General features: G+C 40.8%; 1 protein-coding gene across 6 annotated transcripts in view; it reads left to right on the forward strand.

Moving 5' to 3' along the window:
* Positions 1-16,920, forward strand: part of GALNT9 (polypeptide N-acetylgalactosaminyltransferase 9) — a 225,748-nt gene that overhangs the window by 202,688 nt on the left and 6,140 nt on the right. For all 6 annotated transcript variants that reach the window (XM_057414838.1, XM_057414840.1, XM_057414839.1 and 3 more), the window contains 3 exons: positions 7,649-7,834; positions 11,222-11,359; positions 13,606-13,701. In XM_057414838.1, the coding sequence (XP_057270821.1) occupies positions 7,649-7,834; positions 11,222-11,359; positions 13,606-13,701 (420 nt within the window). The remainder of the gene's footprint in view (positions 1-7,648; positions 7,835-11,221; positions 11,360-13,605; positions 13,702-16,920) is intronic.

Consider the following 16,920-nt stretch of genomic DNA (forward strand, 5'->3'; position numbering starts at 1 on the left):
GATGGAAGTCTGTATAAGCATAAGCTCTCCTATCATTCCTGTGAGTACAAACCAGCTGTGTTTTGCCATCATTTCAGCCTCATGCTAAACTCCTGCCATGCTCTGCTTGGCTGTGAAGGCTCCTCGCCAGCTCCTCAGGAAACAGCCTCATTCGGAGCAGGTTGTCTTTGACCATGTCGTGGTCATCACTGCAGCAGGAATTCCTGAACCACCTTGGTGTGTAGTGACACTTCAGCCTTTGCCATGCCAGTTAGTGGTTATTTCAAATCCATGTGCAAAGCCAAGCCTATACAATGTGCACAGTGCAGCCAGCCAGGGGTTATCCATCTGCTCTTGTTTCCCTGAAGGCTTTTTGCATCTTCTATCCCCCATCACCAAGGTGTTTCAGAGCATCTGGAATTCTCCTCGCAGAAGGGAATTTACCTCACATGGAATCATCAGCTTCTTCCCTAGGCCTTCTTTTCTCAGAGGTGCAGTATCCTTTGTGAAAACTGTCCAGAGTAGGGGTTTATGGAGATTGGATTAGTGGTTAAAGCATATGGGACGTCTTTAATACAATTTAAAATCCTATCCTCTCCCTCCCATAGCAGCTAGTCTGTTAATTTATCAGACTTAGTTCTTCACACACAAAGTTTATCTGTACAGCAAGATAGCAGCTGCTGGGTGCGAGTTTCTCTAGAACATGTTTCAATTTCTTCATGCTTATCTATTCTGTAAGGGGGTTAACAGAAGGGTTTTATCTCCTCACTGGTGTCACTTCTGAGATCTGGGCTGGTGTGAGGTTCTGTGTAACCTCTAAGAAGTACGTGAAGGACAACCTCTAAGTTTGCTACTGGAGAATGACCAGAGAAATGTGAAAGAGAAAGCAATGCATGTTATCAGTTGAGTGTCTCAGAGCAAGAACATTAAGGTCCTGCTGCCTTTTCTCCTCTGACAGCAATTCATCTGTAAACATTAGAAAACCCCAGTGGAACAAAAGTAAGAGGTCAAACTCCAACTCTGAAAAAAATAGAGGTTAATCAGGTATCTATGAAGTAATTGTTTTACTTCCCTGCAAAGAGCCGGTGCCATTTAGGATCTGCCAGGAAACCTCACATTCAATGACTCAGCAAGAGGACGCACACCCACTGGAACTCTGTGGTAATAGTTTTGGGGAAAGCAGCAAGCTCCAAGTATTCATCACTGGGGCAACTGAAATACTAGTAATAATCGTGAAGAGATAATACTAGTGCCGAACAGGCACCAAAGACTCACATGACTGTCTGCTCTGTTCTCTGTATCTAGGCTTCTGTCTTCAAATCAAGGTGATGCTGAGTAAGCCAGGAAAAAGAAAGCATGAGGAGAGCCCCAAGTGAAATTCAACCCTCCACAAACACCGCTGCTTGTTCCCAGCCTTGCGGGGCAGCAGGAATAGTGGGATTAGGTATATACACACCAGGTATTTATGTTAATTAGTGACAGAGTCAGCTTTTATGTGTGAGATTCTGTCACACTCCCTATGTATCCGCTATTAGCAGAGCATCTATAAACTGCTGTTAGCAGGAGTTGAAACCGAAAAGGCAAGGACTGCAATGGAGGCAATGTTGGTATCAGTCAATCAAGGACCCTTTTGGGTCCTTTAACTTGCAAGCGTTGGTCAGAAGTTTCTCCTGAAATCTTTGGCAAAACACATGATCTGTGGATCTTGAGATGTGATTTCTTCCTTTTTACAGTTCTCTTGGCAGCTAAAAGCATCTCTCATGTAAGCTGTTTTGTCCCAGCATGGAAAGCTTTCTGCTCTGAAAGTGCACCATGAAATAGCACAGGCTATTTTGAGAAATGAGAGTTGGGACTTTTCTGCACCATAATTATGGCTGCCTTTGAAGATGGTGATAAAAATGGAGCTGATGAACAGAACAGGACCACGTGATTCATTTTCCATATGACGTGTTTGATTATGACAGCCCCCTTGTTTCTAACAGCTTCCTATGTGAAGTGAGAAGCAAAGAGCACTTTATCCAGCACATCTGATTAAATATGGCTCTTTAGTCAGCACTGAAAATATGTGGAAGAAAGAATAGCCATAAAACCCCATTAGAAAAAATAGAAAATGTCATGTTATGAATTGCTTTGAAAAATCAGTTTTCAGTGAACTATGTAAATTGTCAATAGCAGAGATGCAAGGACTGCAACTGTGCTGTATTCATGCTCATTTTTGGTTTCTAGAGTGGGCACTGGGAAAGTTGCCACATCCATTAAAGACTGGAGGATAACTAGTGAGCTCCTGTGTTTCAGATGGGAAAGGATCTTAATGTCAGGTTTCAAATCTGCTTTTAAGAATTCCTTCTGATTTAAACCTTGCTGGTCCATGGGTGACTGGAGAGGCCAGAACTGCAGCACCATCTTCCTATGCATGTTTTAATTAAGATTATTTGCAGTAATTTCAATGTTAAGAGTTATCTTTGTGTCTGACTTTGCTGTGCACATGGGTTTTATGTTACACAGTGGTGTTCAAGGAGCTGAGAAGGGCTCAGTGGTGCTGCTGTTGTGAGTTTACTACCTGGGCTCTGTGTCCTCCTGCCCTTCAGGTGCTGCAGCTTTAGCTAGGAAGTACTCAGACTTTATTCACCTTGAGGAGCCACAAATTCATTACCCTGTGAGAACCCATCACTTGGACAGTCGGTCGCAGTGATTAAAGGCACCTTTATCTCCATACCATGTGCACTCAGAAGTGCTGTGAGCCTATGGCCTCCTTAAAGTTTAACGGGCAGGTTTTTGAGGCTTTTCCAGCTGATAAAACCAAAATACTCCATGGAAAAGGCTGTAGTTTGGCAAAATGTCTAAATGAGAACAAATACCTCTTTTTAATGTTGTCAGAAGATGGTGTTTTGCAGCAAAGGTTTGGGTTTTCAGTTTAAACTGACCTTTCAGATTGAAGTATGCTCTTATTAAGAAAAAACTCTTTGGGGGTAGGTTCTTTGGAGGAGAAATGGAGATGACAAAGAGCGTGTGTTTCAACTAGTGAAAATATCTCAGATTGATGCTATCCTGACAATTTAGGTCAGCAAAATCTCTGAAACATGTGGAAGTTCTTTTATGATAGGAAAATCTTTTCCAGTCCTGCCGTAGGTGTGTGTGGGTAGTCTAGGAGACATCCGTCTTTGGTAGGCTTTGCTTGAAAATAGAAGAAAACCTGAGATCCCTGACTTTTAAGAATTCCCACGCTGGGATTATCATAAAACGGGGATATTTGAGCTGCTTTGAGAACTCCTCCATCTCTTCTGTTGCCTTCACACAGAAAAGAAAGTCTGATGGGTGACTTCTGTGAAGTGCTGCTCAGGTGGAGGTCAGAACTGCTTTTGTAGAACACCAGTCTGGTGCCAGCAGAAGGGTTTTGTTTGGGGATGTGCTGAACATCCACCTCTGGAGCGCTGCCTCTGGCAGAGCCATGGCAGCGGTGCCAGGTAACGCACTACTGGGCCTACCAGCAGCAAGAGAAAACGTATTTCCTCATAGAATTCCTTCTTGTTTGGCAAGAGTTAAAGCATAGCCATGTATTAACCTCTCTAAATCATGTGGCCAGTGTTGGTGATGAACAGTGTAGGTCATGGTAGACAAGATACTGTCTCATCTCTGTTTGCCTTTGATGCACAGAATACGATGGCAGTTGATTGCTGCAGAGTGAATGGTGAGCACTTTTTGTAGGACAGCTGTATTTCAGGTGCGCAGGAACAGCTAATAATTACTGTCAGTAAATCACTGTAGCACCAACCACAAACGTTATAATTCAGTTTGTAATTTACCCCTGATGTGGGTACTTGTTCTTCTTAATACTTAATATGCCTGTTTATAGGAAAGTTGATTGAGATAATTGAGCAGTGAAAATGCTCAGGTAACACGGCTTTGGTAACATTTAAATTGCCATGAGTTTTGTTTATAGCAGCCTAAAGAGCAATACTGAAATTAGAAATTAACTACAATTAGCAAATAAATTGAGTGTCTCTTGGAATTACTTGATAGTGTCTTAAAACGCTGCACAGTGTGATGTGAAAGCCAAGTGAGTCCCTGGGCTGTGGCAGCTGCATGGAGCTGAGGTGCACACAAAGCAGGAGCCTCTCTGCTTCAGTGCTGCTGATGCCCAGCATCAGCATCATACAGATGCTCAAAAGGGTTTTGACCCTGTACCTGCCTTACCTTCAGCAGAGCCTGGGCTGCTGCCCCACAGTCCAGGTTTGGTGAGTGCACACTATGATTCCAGAACCAAAGTCTACCTCTCCATGAGGATAAAGGCAGCTGAGTGAGGTTTTCAGTGATGTGCACCCTTGTATGGAGTGGCCAAGACACCATTCCACTTGCATGTTCTCAGTAAGTGAACCTTGAAACACACATTTGATGTTGGCAAATTGTCATGAGAAGAATAACTTGCATTGGAAATACGTTGTTATCCCAGAAGATGAGTCGTAGATGTGGAAGTTGGTATCCTCTGGTTATCTGGAACATGTCTATTTGGATGTCATTTTGTGCTCACAGGTAGAAATAGTTTGCTTCCCATAGTAAGACATTTTAAGAACTCTGCTTGATCAATGCTGTAGAGATGTATGTAATTATTTTTTCTGGCATAATTTCATAGTTAGATGTGAAAAGAAATGGGTTGTTTAGTACTGTTCAAATGGGTCATTAAATACAGTTCTGAAGAAGAAAGGAGGAGAATAAACCAGTTTCAGGGGCAGCCACTGACACATTTCTTATCTGCTTCATGCAGTAAAACTGCCCTTGTTCCTTCATCCTTCATTGTATTTCAGAGCCTTCTTGTAGATAGAGGCAGACAGGCAATGGCTTTCAGAATTGCATGTGTCTTTCAATTCTGCATCAGCAGGAGGAAGGTGCTGCTAAACCTCCCCATCCTCTTGATTCAGACACAAGTCTTCAGAGCCATCTAAATCACACATGACTGCTCTTCACTACTGGGATCTTGTCTGGTTTGGGGTGCATGTATTTGGTTGTACTAAGCTCTTCATTTAAGCTTAAGTAATTGCTCTGGAAAGGGAGAGGACAAGAGCTTTGCTTCATACTTGTCAGTGCACCAAAAGGGTGTGTGGGGATGCAGAGACATGTTTGTGCTCTACTGAACAGCAACTAATCCTGATGAAGTGAAACAGGAGACCTTGTCTGGCCTGAAGAGAAATGGCCCACAGTCAAGAAGCTGTAGCATTTATCTGGGATATGGACAAATGGTGGGATAGTGTATGCCTGGTAATACATCACTACCTCGCTGCCTCCTTACCCTGCGCAATGTACATCTGGCTACCTCCTGGGAAACAGCCCCACTGGTTTCTGGTGACTTACTCCCCATAAAAACAAGTCATCTGGGGTAAATCAGTATCTCCATGGGAAGCATATTTCCTTGAGTATTTCCTGGCTGTTTCCTTCCTTCCCTTCTTCAGCAGATTTTTGCCTCTTTGAAGAGCAAAACGAGGCTGAGGGGTAGAGGAAAGATTTGACTGATTGTAAATGTGAGGCAATGTAGAGATTGCAGATGGGGCGGTAAAGGTGCAGGCTCCTGCTGCCTGCACCACGATCCTGGTGACAGGGTGAGTGTTGCCTGGCCTGAGGCTGCTGCTGCCTTTTTCTGTTGTGTTTCCTTCAAAGCCAGGTGCCTGACTTCCCTGTGGATTTCATCTGGGGAGAATTTATCACTGATAAATAACTGCCTGTGTTGAATTTACAGATGAGCTAAACCATTTCCTTTAATGTTGCAGTTTAGTACCTTTTCGTCTTCAGGTTTGCATGAGCACTGGCATTTGAAGGAAATAAATCTGCTGCTTAGATAAGGCATTTGCCATTGCTACCAAAATATATAAATGACAATTACAAGGTCATTAACCATAGCAAGAGAAAGAAAAATGTGCCATGCATTAAATAGCTGACTTCCAGGATGAGCTGGGCAAATAGCAGTATACTGAAGTGTACTGCTCATTTCCCTGTCTGACCATGAAAATCAATTAATCCCTTTCTTTTTTCATAGCACTTCCCCTTTGCACTGGAAACCTCAGCATATGTCAGGCCAAATTTACGAGCGGTGCGTTTTTCAGTGTATTTCATTTATCAAATGTAAATTCTAGTGGCCAGTGATTTACTGCAGAACCGCTTGGAAAGCAGCAAATACGTATTACCTATCCGAGTATTTAGGAAAAAAGAAAGGCAAACTGGAGCAGAAGATTTTATCTGCCACTTCCCAAGCAATTTATCTTTGTCCCCAGGAAGGCAGCTTAGGTGAGGAACTGGCCCAGTGTTATTCTGGAGTGCATCTTGCCTAGAAATGAGCTCTTATGCTCTTCTGTGACTTCGGAAAGCAATGGATTATTGCTTGTATTTTACTACCTTTTATTTATTTCAGCTACATTATAGCACTGGGTGCAGACCGAAGGGAACTGAAAGGCGTAAGCTTCGCTCACCCTGCATCACTCCATATCTCACTGATTCAAAGAGAAAAGACCTTATTGTTTCCCATCCCAGAGTTCAGACAGTAAATAATCAACAGGACAAACCTGTGCAGTACATCACAGCTGTGCCTAAGTGTTACAGTCTCCACAGTCCCTTTTTCCATCTTCATCAACTCAGGGGTAGAGAGATAAGTAGCCATTTATTGCTTCTGATGTGACCAGGCTGCAGGTAAAGGTACACGGAAGAGTTGCACCAGGGGTTTCTCCTCCCCTTGCTGCTGGCAGGTAAGAGCTGAGGGGATATAGGAGCACTGGGTGAGAACTGCATCTGTTGTACTCACATCCACTGCCAAGTGCAGCAGCAACCCCTGTTGCTAAATAAATGTGTTTCACTTAATGGCCAGATTCATCAGGGCACCCTAAGCTTAGACTGGAGTCTTTATTCTTGGGTAAGATTTCCATGGGACGTCCTGTACTGACCAGGTAAGTAAGTGCTTGTTTCTTACTGATGAAGGTAGGACAAAGCACGTCTGTGATGGGAGAATTGGTGTACTGAAAATCAGTGAAGCCTGCAGTGGTTGGATTAGAAAGAGTAATTGACTGACTCACAGTCAAAGTCTTAAGTTTCCATAATGAGCAAGTAAGTGTGTTTCTATGCCTTTTTTTCTGGTTGTATTGTGCATGTGGGTAATTTGTTTCCTTTTATTTCCCAAAGGTAGTGTTTAAAACCCCACATAATAGATCGTGATGTGGAACAGGTAATCTGAAATACTGATATACACTAAATGTGCATCAGACTTTTCTGGCAGTCACATTTAAACTATTAAAAGTTTGTTGATTTGGAGAGCAGATGCAGTAATCCCCATGTAGACAGACAGACGACAGAACTGATTTTTTGAAGTTTCAGTAAAAAGCATTAGGTTAATTAGTCCCTGTGATAGAGGCTGCCGCCTTACAATTTGTCTTCTGCCTGATGGTCCCAAGGACAGTGACAGTATGGGGAAGGACTTGCATATCTGTGGCATGTAAATTTATGTACCTAACACAGCCAGGTGCATTCACCTTGGACTCATCTGTAGCCAGTGTGTCCAGAGAAAGGTAAGTTGGATGGTTGTTCGATGGTGCCCATCTCTGACTGAGGAATGCTCTACATACAGCCTCTGAAAAGAAACAGAAGAAAACAAACCAACCCCCCTCAACATGTGATTTGTTATTTCTTCTCCCAGGTCTGGCAATGTGGAGGAAGCATGGAGGTGTTACCCTGTTCCCGCGTGGCACATATTGAACGCACAAAGAAACCCTACAACAACGACATCGATTACTATGCAAAGCGCAACGCCCTGCGGGCTGCTGAGGTCTGGATGGATGACTTCAAGTCGCATGTTTACATGGCATGGAACATCCCCATGGCAGTAAGTACAGGTTACGCTCTCTCCCAGCCAGAGGCAGGAACGTGGATGGGTGTTCCTAGTTAGCTCTTGGAGGTGAAGGATAATTACTACAGGTGTACCAAGTGGGCTTAGCTTAAGGGGAAGAGTGCTTCCGTGCTGGTGCATGCTTAATATGAAGAGTTTGGCCATGTAAACTTGCTTCCTCAGTGTAAGTTTTGTTGTACACCCAGGAGCAGCGACACAGATTTATAATTTAACTGGTGCAAAATGTTCCAGGTTTATGTGCTTCCTCAGAAGAAGTCATTAATTTGGGATGCCATTAAACTTTGAGGTGTTCATATGCTACAGCGGTGAGGACTCCGGAAATGTCTGTAAATAAATATCATCATTCATCGTGGGGCTCAATAGACCTCACAAGCATAAAAAACAAAGTATGTAATAAAAGAATCACACGTTAAGTAGTTTTACTGTCTACAGGCTGTGAGTTGCAATGTGGACACATTCTGTTTCTCACTGTGCATACGAATTGTAGATGGCATGTGGGGGCCTCTAGGAATCCATGTAATATAAATATTAGATAAACTGTAGGTTCAATTTATCACTTTATTCTGTAAGTATATCACATGCTACATCTCCACTGAGCATAATTCCTGGAGAGGAGAGGGATGTTATATCCCAGGCAGGTGGAAGCTGACTGCTGCTGTATTCTTTAGTGGTATTTGCATCCAAATTATTCATGTGAAGGGGCACAGGGAGAGCAGCTGAGGGAAAGCATGCTCCAGTCTGCAGGTAATGGTGGTTTAGTGAACCCTTGCATGAGGGGCTGGTCCAGAGCTGATTGAAGCACATGGAAACAGGAATGTTCCTACCAGAACGGGAAGGTAAGTCTTTGTGAATGTTCAGTTATGATACAGAGTCCACCAAAGTCACGGGAGTCTTGTCAGAGACTTCATAGGATTTAGACTGTGTCCTAAATATCCACATACTAAATATGTCCTTTGGGATCTAGGTACAGTTTTTGTTCATTCCTGCTGTGGTGTTGCAAATACCTATGCCTCAAGAAGCCATGTTTCATTCTTCTCCATGTGATGTCTGAATATGTCCAATGTTCGCATGTGTCCAAACTGCGCTCAGTGCTGTTCAGTGTCAGACACTCTGTGTAAGGACTCTATGAAGATGTGTTTTGGTGACTTCTTTTGGCATGAGAGGTAATTGCAGAGAATTAGTTTGCCTTGACAAAGTAACTTCTTTCCCACACAAGGATTCCATGATTGCTGGAGGGAAACAAAGCAGCGTCCATTTAAGTTTTTAGGGCCATTTAGGCCCTGTCTGCATCTACTTGATAAAACAGTTTCAATCAGATGAAAAAGTAACCTTGGTAAAATTGTTTGCTTGATGCCATCTCAAAGGAATTCTGGGAAAAGACAAGATATTAAATAAGCATTTACCCCCCAAAACATGATTTCCTTTAATCTCTCTGAGATTACTCATTGATGTAGTTTTCTGCACTGAGCTATACAGCAGTGCTTGTAAAAAAACCCTGGCACATCTACATTAAGAGACAGAAAGTCAGCAGAAGTACTGAACATTAAAATTTTCTTTCCATAAAATAAATTGATTAATTGATAAAATGTGCATCATAAAAATAACCCCATTAGCTCTCAGGAAAAGGAAGTGAATGTTAGTGTTCACAGAGTTATTCCACTGTAGCATTCAACCCAGAAGACCGTTCAACCCAGATGACTAAGAAGTACTGTATTGTTACAAGCCACAAGAAAAACCTTCTGCAGGAGAACTAGAAACCACATTGCTTGGTTGTAAAGAATATGTCCACATTCTAAATGCTGTGGGCACCTCATTCTTGTGCCATCACATTGTAACCTGAATGTGATGACTGCAGCTAATACAGAAGTAAGCACTGTGCTATCGTAGCTGCTCTGTAGAAAAGGCACCACAAATAGGGCTCTGTACTGCCTCGTTCTAGAATAGGGCAGAAAGGAGGGAAGTAAAATACATGTTTTGTCCCATACCAAACCCCATCCAAATTAACCCTTTCATAATTCATGGCATCTTTTCCACAGCTCACTCCTTTCCAAGTTACTGAGGATCTGTGCATAATGTGTGTCTTGATCAGCAGATGATCTTTGGACACATATGCAAGATCGTATTCCTGTAACCTTCAGCAGTGGGTCAGCATAGTGTTAGTTTAGTTAACCAAGTAGTTGGTTTGCCCCTGCTTATGATCTGTTCCTTGACAATTTTAGTGATAAAGAAATCTTATATTGCAGGATTTATTGTGCTGAGTGCTTCCAAGAATTGCTCTCCTTCCACGTAGCCTGAAGTTGTACGTAAATTAACATTCATTTGAATGGATGCTGCGTAGAGAGCTCATGACAAAGTATGCATCAGCAAATAGCAGTGAGCACAGCAAACTCTTTATGTGGCAAATAGAAAAACCTGTTCAGTATTACACTTGTATTCTCTCCTGAAAATGAAGCATCTGTTGGGGATTCTAATAAACCCTGAGCTAAGATTTGCTGCTGTCTTGTAACCCTGCATTAGACACAATTTGTAAACTGTACAGGAATCATTCTGGAGGAAATGTACCTCAAACAGATCCATGCACAAGTCCCTGGGATCAGTCCATTTGATTCATATAGTGTCGGAAAAGATTTTTAGATGAGGTAATTCTTGCTGTCTTAATGTTGGACTGTGATGATTTGTAACAGTTTAAATCAACAGACGCTACCTCAGGACCTGGCATTTCCTAAATGGCTGGATTTGATCATACTGATTTGACTCTCCCAGCCTGTGTTTTTCATGGGATTTGAATTCAAACAAGAATTAGATTCTGAAGCAGAATTACAAAGAAGGTTTTGTGCATTTTATGGCTTAGGTCTGCAAATGAGCTCCATTTCCAGTAAAAGCTGAATGCTGGTCTATGCAAATGTTTAATGGAGCTTAATGACTTTTTGAGCAGCTCTGCTTTGAAGTTTTAACAGGTCTGTTCTGATCTCATTTACATTAGTGAATACCCAAGGCTGTTACTAGAGTAAACCATGATCACACTGCCATATCTTAGGTCAGAATTACTGCCTAAATTCCTAATGAATCTAAAAGCAAAAGAGTTCAGTTTGATTGCAAAAACTTGGAATCGCTGTAACAGCATTCTTATTGTATTCTTATTATTTTGATTTATGCTTGGTTTTTGCTTGTTATCTTTTTTTCACTGACTTTCGTTATTATTTATTGTCTGTTCTCAACAGTAGCTGTTTGATAAGCTGCTACTTACGAAAGAGAGAAGGAAATACAGCTTGGTATACAAAATGAACTCCAATTCAGTTTCAGTAGAGAAAACACCTGTATAGTCAATGCAGCGAGATTTCTTTATTCTTTCTCTCTTTGTAGAACCCTGGAGTTGACTTTGGAGACATTTCTGAAAGAATAGCTCTACGACAGCGACTGCAGTGCCGGAGTTTTAAGTGGTACTTAGAGAACGTCTATCCTGAAATGAGGGTTTATAATAATACAGTCACTTATGGAGAGGTACTGTATGTCTTTGAAAAATACATCATGGCTGCATTAGAGCAGTCCTTTCATCTTAGTGGTGGGTATCAGGATGTACAGAGCAATTTCAAGTCAGCACAGTAGTAGGAAAAGAAATGCCCTCTCCTGTGTTTAATCACCACTAAGAAGTGTGGCTTTGAGAAGCTCTGTCCCTCTTGCTGGGGTATGATTGTGTAATGATGATACACAACCTCCTTGGTTTTTGCTTTAAGATGGAGCAGATGAGAACATAAATTTGGGGTAATTGTTTCCCAAATAGGATGCCATAGACATCCTCAAGAAAATATCGGCAGTCAAGACAGCTATAATAATTACAGTTAATGAGAACAGTTGAGTTTGCTGAATTATTTTTAGGTAAAGAATTACCCTTTGTTTGGGTTTTACCAAACTACCTGAAGGATTACTTTATTAATCATTTTTGCATTCCTCATTGTTCAGCATAAAAAGCAACATAGGCTTGCTCAGATTATGAGGTGAGGCTACCATTTGGCAGGTCTTTATCTCATCCTGAAAAAGTCAGAGGAAAAACAGTTTTTCTGCTTTGTGCTCAGAATCTGTATTTTCATTGTCACTTGGGTACCAGTACTGAGTCAGACCCTGGAACACCTACTCAGAGGCAGATGAGTGGATAGGTTATTTAACCTTACTGAAATGCTGGATCTAAACATGTTAAAAATGTGTAGGTGTTTCAGTTGACCTCAGCTCTCTGAAACATTTCTTCCTCTGATGTGAGCCAATCTGAGTTCCTGCATACGCTTGACCCCCGTATGCAGCAAAGTCAGATATCCCTTCTGTAATTCTTTGAATCTATCATGTGCCTGTGATGTAAGGACTGCTGTCACGACTGTGAACTGGGGTGAAGTTCTAGGAGCTCTCCTGCTGCTTAATGTTTTTACAATTCTCTTTTAATTGTCTACTTGAACTACAATTAAATCCGAAGGCAATATATTTTCACACAAGACAACTAAATGGACATTCTTCCTTTCTGTTCCATTTGATTGACTTCATGTAAGTCAGGCGCTTCAGCTACTGATATGAAGTGTAAGTTTTATTGCATAATATCACTTTGCATCCTAATATAAGTATCCCTGGCAGTAACTGAGGAAAGACATTTAGTACATTCAACAGGAGCTATTAGTAACTGTCAGCTCTAAGACAGCTGTTAACTGTGAGGAACATTGGCAGTTCTGCCAATGTTGTGTCAATTATACCAGACGGTTAGCAGGCTGGTCTCTAAAAAGAAGTTTGTTTCTGTTAAGTGGTCACATAGAAGGTTCTTGAGTCAAACAGGAAGTTTAGTGATGCAAGCATCTAATTCACTAAAACTTGTAATAAAATAGAACACACAAGCTATTTAGCTAGTATAAACTGGCATAGTTCCCTTTCAGTCTTGCATGCCTGCAATGAAAAAACTAGAGGCTTCATTCTAAATGACATCAAGTTGTTATTAAATACTTTCTCTTCTGCTTATTTTCTTGGAGGAAAAATATGTCTGGATTTTAGTGAGTTTAAAGGAAAATAAATGTATTGAGTAGATGTGAAACAGATTGAAACAGTAGTAAAAAAATGTATTCTCTAGTGACTAAATTCACATTTTTTTAAAGCCATGCCATAAAGCTGTCTTCATCCTCTTTAGCCTTTATAGTACCTGAGTCATAAAATAAACCTTCTCAGATTTAACTGTTGAACCCCCTTATCCGATCAGATCCCCTGTTATGCTTCTATACTGTAATATCAAGAATTACTTACTGTTTTTTCCATCACTTCATGCAGCAGCTATTCCTGTATTATGGGGGCAGCCAGACAAATACTTCACAGTCTAAACGAAAGTCATCTGTTGACTGTTTCAAAATATCTAAATAACTTCTTGTTTAAGAAGTTATTGCTGTATCCTTTCACAGTGATGTGCTTTATGTCACTTCTGTACATAGCCGTATACTTTATTCTCAATTCCAGTAGAATGTTTTCATATGGGGTTTTTTGTTTGTATATGAGCACTAGGCACAAACAGAATGGTGCTACAGCAGGTTGTCCAAATTGTGTCTCTCCTGGAGCAAAGTCACTACTGGCATCCTGTCATACCTCGAGAATAAGCATTCTCAATAAGAGAAAAACAGTTTTACATTGTTTCAGTAGCTGTAGTGCAGCTCAGATTTAGCTGTATTGGACTTGCATTATACAGATTAATTTCTACTACAACTGTTTTCTTTCTGATCTGGTTACAGGTGCGTAACAGCAAAGCTAGTGGCTACTGCTTAGATCAGGGAGCTGAAGAGGATGACAAAGCAATCCTTTACCCATGTCATGGAATGTCTTCTCAGGTAAATGGTTAAAATCCCATCATTAGTAAAAAAAAACTTAAAGAATTTTCAGAAGAAACAAAAAGTAATTTGGTTTATTTGATTTGAGGTTGGCAGCATATTCCTGAGATGCAAAGGAAAATAACTGGCTTTACTCCAGTTTTTCTGGGTGCCCTTTCCAAGGCTGTTCAGCATGTGAATCTATACATTGAAGATGCTAGTTAGGAAAACAGAAGAATCATTATAATTTGTTTTAGTAACAGAGAGATCCACCACAGATCTATGAATTTAGACAGTTTGAGTGAGCAGCTCTTCTTGTTATGACTTGTTCTAGGAATAGTACCTCTTTAAATTAACTGTTCATTGGTCCTATTGGTTCCTATGCAGAAATGATTTAGCAAGCTGCTGATGTGATTCCTCAAGTAGGAAAATGTTAAGCACGCATTTAACATCAACTTCAAAGGGAATTAGGAACATCTTTTAAGTTAATGCTTTTCTAGCGTAGAATTCTTTTTCACTGGTCCCTGTGTGTATTATTATTTTCTCAGAGGTGTCTGAAGAGTCTAAAATTGTATTTCTTCTTCCCACACTCACAGTGGTGTTACTTGTGTTTTAAATACAAGTTGGGTATTATTTAAATCCAGGACTTGAGCTTCCTCTGAAATGTAATTCTAGTTTCTTTTGAAGTACTGTCTGAATCAAAACCACGTTAATGAACATTCTCATGTGTAAATAAACTCTGACCTTATCACAGACTTAACAACTATCTGGAGTTCAGTCATACATACATTGATTTGATTCCTGGCTCATCCGTCACCTTGGAGGAATAACAAGAGTCACAAAATACAAATATTGCCCATAGTGCTTAATTGCAAGCTGGTGAGGGAGTCACACCTGATTAGAGAGAAGGGCCAGTAATTCCTACTGACAAAACGTCCACCCTTGGCAGGATTCTTATGAAACATTTGACTGACGCTTTCCTAGTAGAAGCAGAAGGAACAGCCTTTCAGTAAGGTAACAAAATAGTGTTGCTTAATTAGATGTAAATGAGCCTCTCAAGAAGACTCTCGTTAGAGGTGTTAAGGCACTCAGAGTTCAGTCTCTTGCTCTATGCTAATTCTGACCAGAAAGCTGCAAATTCAAGTCCTTCCAGAAAGTCCCTTTGCAACATCTGATGTCCCATCATCATGCTAACGTTGGAAGAGTAATAAAATAACTGGTCCTGACCACAATTTATTTTGCAATTTAAGTCCCTAACCTACTTGTTTGCCTCTACAACCCTTGTTTTATACAATATGTTTTGGCTTCCAGAAGAAAATACATGAGGGTGTAAGTTACTGTGAATTTATTGGAAAAGAAGTACAATGTGCCTAGCTTCTCCTGACTTAACTCTTGTAAATCTGGGGGCATGAAGCAGTTCACCTCTCAGCCTCCAGCTCTGACCAATTTTTTCCATTAAGGAACATGTAATTTTCCTTTTAGTAAGATGTAAATCTGGTGCCTAGTAAAGGATGCCTTTTGACTTATGGGCCCTAGACTAGACACTGGGCAGCTCTTCTCAGATGCAAATAACAATACACAAATTATTTATTCCTCCAGAAGATGAAGTTGGGTCGTGACCAATTCAATCTCTTCTGGCTCTCTTCTGCTGTGGGTCTTCAGTATCCTGTATATGTGAATGTTCTGAACAAGCCTGAAAAGCTAGTTTTAGACTGTTACAGCCACAAGCTAGAGCTCTTTTGTTACTTGCACTGCACAAACACATAACAAGAGGAAGTCACTCTTCCCAAACCCTTAAAATCCAAAGTATCCCATGTGTGTGAGAATTATGAAAGTATGCGGAAAGGTAGAAAGTTAATCTACCAAATCATCCTGCAGCACTTTCCATTTCCCTTTAAAGAAACAGGAAAAAACAAAAGTTATCCCTCAGATACCAAGCAGAAGGCAGAGGTGATGTTCTATCAGAGTATTTCACAGACAAGCATGGGTTGGAGCCACTCAGAGGCAGCCAAGTTAATTAATGATTACATAGCTGGAAAACTTCTATCATCCCACACCACAATTCACAAAATTAATTCAGTATGAGAACCACAGCTGCACAAACCCTCATCAAGGATATTCAAGCACATAGCATGAAAGGTGTTGACAGCAAGCGTTTTAATATATTAAACAAACATTTTTAAAGCCCCTCTTCTCATCAGCCTGGGTGAGCATAATTGCCTGTTATGTTTAGCCTTCAGTTTCTGACATTTTTCATGTCAAGCACAGGGCATGAATTACCCCAATGAGTTGAGATGTGGGTTAGTTGTACATGCCTGCTGCATATATACAAATATAAACATGGAACTCGTTTACACCAGGTAGGTTATCACTGGTGCTTAATGCATCCTACCAGTGTGAAAGTCTCTCATTTTTCAGCTACAGCCTTTCTTGGTTTTCATATTCTTCAATTCTGACAAGCAGTTTTAGTGATTTTAGCATACACATGGTTCTACTGAAAAAGAAAGCTGAATTAGGAGTAAGAATACTGTTCATCTGTGATAAAATGCTCTTTTCTTGTACTTCTTGCCCTTCTTCTACTTCTTGCTCTTCTATTTCCCTTGCATATTGCACACCTCTGAATGGTGGTGTCCTGCACTGCCAGTGAAAAATAAAGCCACCCCACTGTTACTGCTCCATGAACAAAATGCCTTTCCCTGTGTGTATTCTCAAGATCAGATCTTACCATGATAAATCACATCTTTTCAATGACACCAGCTTTTAAATGTCTTTATTCAAACTGGGACAGGCTCTTTTATGGATGCGCTGGAATGCATTTAGTATGAGTTTACATCAATTTAGCTTGATTCATTTGACTTGAGCTAAGTCAGGATAAGCTAACAACTAAGAATATCCAGACATCAGTCTAAGTTGATTTCAAAACTCGTTTCGCAGAAATATAGTGTCCTTTTATATGTGGATCTGAAGTTTGAGTCTAATCCCTTTCAGGAGAAACTGTTTGCAAATACTGCTGGGAGAAACAGTCTAGGGCTAGAAAAAATTCAGAAAACGGGGAACATACTGGTGGTCTTGACTGTCTTGCCTCTGCATGTGGCCTCTCTTGTGTGATCACCTGTAAAGCTCATGGTTCCATAGCATTACATAATACCCTTTTGTTGTAAAAGACATTTTAAGAGAGGGGTGACAGACACTACCCCCCAAAAAGTGGAATGTGGTGTTTTAGAAGCTTATTAGAATGGT

This window comes from Pezoporus wallicus, unplaced genomic scaffold (assembly GCF_028554395.1).
Source record: "Pezoporus wallicus isolate ANWC-B61680 ecotype Strahan unplaced genomic scaffold, APGP_CSIRO_Pwel_v1 contig_8047, whole genome shotgun sequence".
In the NCBI taxonomy this organism is placed as follows: domain Eukaryota; kingdom Metazoa; phylum Chordata; class Aves; order Psittaciformes; family Psittacidae; genus Pezoporus; species Pezoporus wallicus.